Source organism: Malurus melanocephalus, unplaced genomic scaffold, assembly GCF_030028575.1.
Source record: "Malurus melanocephalus ecotype Western Australia unplaced genomic scaffold, MMel_1.1 scaffold_770, whole genome shotgun sequence".
Lineage (NCBI taxonomy): Eukaryota > Metazoa > Chordata > Aves > Passeriformes > Maluridae > Malurus > Malurus melanocephalus.
The window spans coordinates 35,269-38,042 of NW_026624002.1; the positions used below are offsets into that span (position 1 = coordinate 35,269).

The 2,774-nt window shown below is 48.8% G+C and overlaps 1 protein-coding gene across 1 annotated transcript in view; it reads right to left on the bottom strand.

Annotated features, from left to right (window-relative positions):
- Window positions 1-2,774, bottom strand: part of JAKMIP3 (Janus kinase and microtubule interacting protein 3) — a 43,616-nt gene that overhangs the window by 13,159 nt on the left and 27,683 nt on the right. Inside the window, exons 13-14 of the mRNA XM_057385005.1 lie at window positions 2,302-2,464; window positions 1,645-1,743 (exon numbers count right to left, since the gene is read on the bottom strand). Of these exons, the coding sequence (XP_057240988.1) occupies window positions 1,645-1,743; window positions 2,302-2,464 (262 nt within the window). The remainder of the gene's footprint in view (window positions 1-1,644; window positions 1,744-2,301; window positions 2,465-2,774) is intronic.

The following is a 2,774-nucleotide window of genomic DNA, read 5'->3' on the forward strand; positions in this document are numbered from 1 at the left end:
TTTGAAACTTCTTTGGCAGAATAAATTTGCAGCTGAGCACAGAGTRTCAAATAATCCAATGGAATCAAATCCAGCCTGGGAGATAGGATTAATGAYTTTGAGATTTAAGTCAAGATTAACAAAACAGCAAAGCAGAGCTGGYTGCTCACAGCTGGTCAGGGCAGGCTTTGTCCAGGAAACAAAGGAAAATTATTGTGACAATTCTGGGCACACCTGGTGCCCTCAAATGTGGGGCACGTTAAAAAGCTCAGAACAGAGCCCACGTTACAAATTGTCAAATTTCATTGATCTTTGCACTTTAAGGTCCTTATCTATGTCTCAGAACCTTATCAGTGATTTAGTGCCATATCTATTTCATGCACATGTGCCATTTTATTCTCTGAAGCTTATTGCTTATTTAAAGACACCACATTCCTACACACGTTTTCTGGAGAATAAATGTGATTATCGTTCACTGTTAGATTTGTTACACACTTTCACAGAACCTGTTCTTTCCTTGAACCATTTCACAGCTATTTATCTGTTATTTGCACCGAAAGTGATCGTGTTTGACCTGCACTGGTGCCTCCTATGGCTCACTGTGGATAAAAATACAACCAGGTCACTTTTCCAGCTGGGCATGCCTTGCTTTGCTGTGATTTTYGGATGTTTCAGAGCAGATGTTTGTTCTGGGAACACTCGTGGCAATGCAGTTCTTTGTTAAGCTGACTTGTGGCAATGCCAGTTTTGTTTTCATGTACCACACCTGGACTCTAAGATCCACCTTCACAGAGCAGATGTGGGACCAAACCAAGGTCTGCAGGTTCATTTCTGCTGTAAAATTGCAAATCTGTCCCTTTGCTGGCTGCACTCACCCTGCAGGGCGGGCACGGCACATCTGCCAACCCTTCTGAGGGTCACGGAATGGTTTGGGTGGGAAATGACCCCAAATCCACCCAGTGCCACCCCTGCCATGGCAGGGACACCTCCCACTGTCCCAGGCTGCTCCAGCCCCAATGTCCAGCCTGGCCTTGGGCACTCAAAGGGATCCAGGGGCAGCCACAGCTTCTCTGGGCACCCTGTGCCAGGGCTGCCCACCCTACAGGGAACAATTCCTCCCTAAATCCTGGTTCCACACAACAAACTCGTAATAAAAGCAACACTTGAGGCCATCTGCCCTGAACCATGGGTCTGTGTGAGCCAGATGAGCAGGCAGAACAGCACAGGGCACTTTGCAATTTAATTAATAGAAAAAAACCCTCAGCTATAAGCCTACTAAACATTTCACGAGGAATCATGTAATCTCTCAGAGCCCAGAAGGAATTAAAGACCACACATTATATATTTAAGGCTATCTGTCCCAGTTCTTTATGGAAAAAGAGCTTAATTTCAAGGATTTCCCATTGAAAAATCCCCCTGGATTTCCCTYAAACTGCTCAGAGGTGAAAGGACCCAACTGCAGCAGTGGTGGATTCTCAGCAAACCCTTCCCAGAGCTGCCCAGGTGAGCTGAGAACACCCAGAGCAGGCAGAGCTGGNCTGTGCCCATCCCAACCCCGCTGTGCCCATCCCAAACCCTTGGTGCCCATCCCAACCCCGCTGTGCCCATCCCAACCCCGCTGTGCCCATCCCAACCCCGCTGTGCCCCGCTGCCACCCGTGCTCACCTCCAGCTCCAGGATGCGGAACTCCAGCAGCTCGTTCTGGTCCTTCACGTCCTGCACGTCGTGTTTGAGCCGCGCCTCCTCGGCTTCCATCTGCTTTATCTGGAAATGCAGAAAGCAGCACCTCCTGAGCTCTGYGGGGACAGCAAATCCTAACCCGGGGCATGGGGACAGGGATGGGCAGGGCTGGGCAGGGGGAGCCCCGGGGTGAGCCCTCCCTGAGCTCTGGGGGACACAGGAATGTCCCCACTGTCCCCAGGGCCACAGGAATGTGCCCGGGACTACTGTTCCCAGGGCCACTGTCCCCAAAGCCACAGGACTGTCCCCAGGGCCACAGGACTGTCCCCAGGGCCACAGGACTGTCCCCAGGGCCACTGTCCCCAGGCCACAGGACTGTCCCCAGGGCCACTGTCCCCAGGGCACAGGACTGTCCCCAGGGCCACTGTCCCCAGGCAGCCTCACACCAGGACACACTCAGGGCAACAGGGGATGCCACAAACCCATTTCCCTGCAGGTTTATAAGGATCTTATATTAAACACAAATTATTTCCAGCAGGGAAATACAGATCAGAATGTGCACTACAGATCAGAACATTGCACCTTCTGCCCCCCTTAAGCTGCAAACACTCTTCAGATAACACAAATAGAGAAATTGAGCACCTTTTCCACCAGCTCCTGATTTCTTCTGTACAACGCCTGCTTCTCTTCAATCCACTTCATGTCCTTGGGAAGGAAATGAACAGTGCTGCAGGTGAAGCTGCAATGTTCAGCACAGCACAGCAGCATCACTGAATCCCACATACAGAGGATACAATAATGACACCTGTGGAATCAATTCCATTCCTAAAATAACTTCCTAAGCTAAACTAGTCCGTATTATTTTAACACATCTGCAGCACACAAATGGAATAGGAACATTTCCGTGATTAAAAAACTCTTTCAGGTAAAAAAAACCTGTTTGCATTAAAAGGCTATTTCCAGCTATGTGTCTACTATCAAATTTCAGTTTTGCCAAGTACAAATTATATATTTCTGCAGAGCAGGCAAAATAAATTTTATTTGKAAGCTAATCTCTTGGTTTAAGGAATACATAAAACCCACAAACCCCAGAACATTGTTTACCAGCAAGAGCA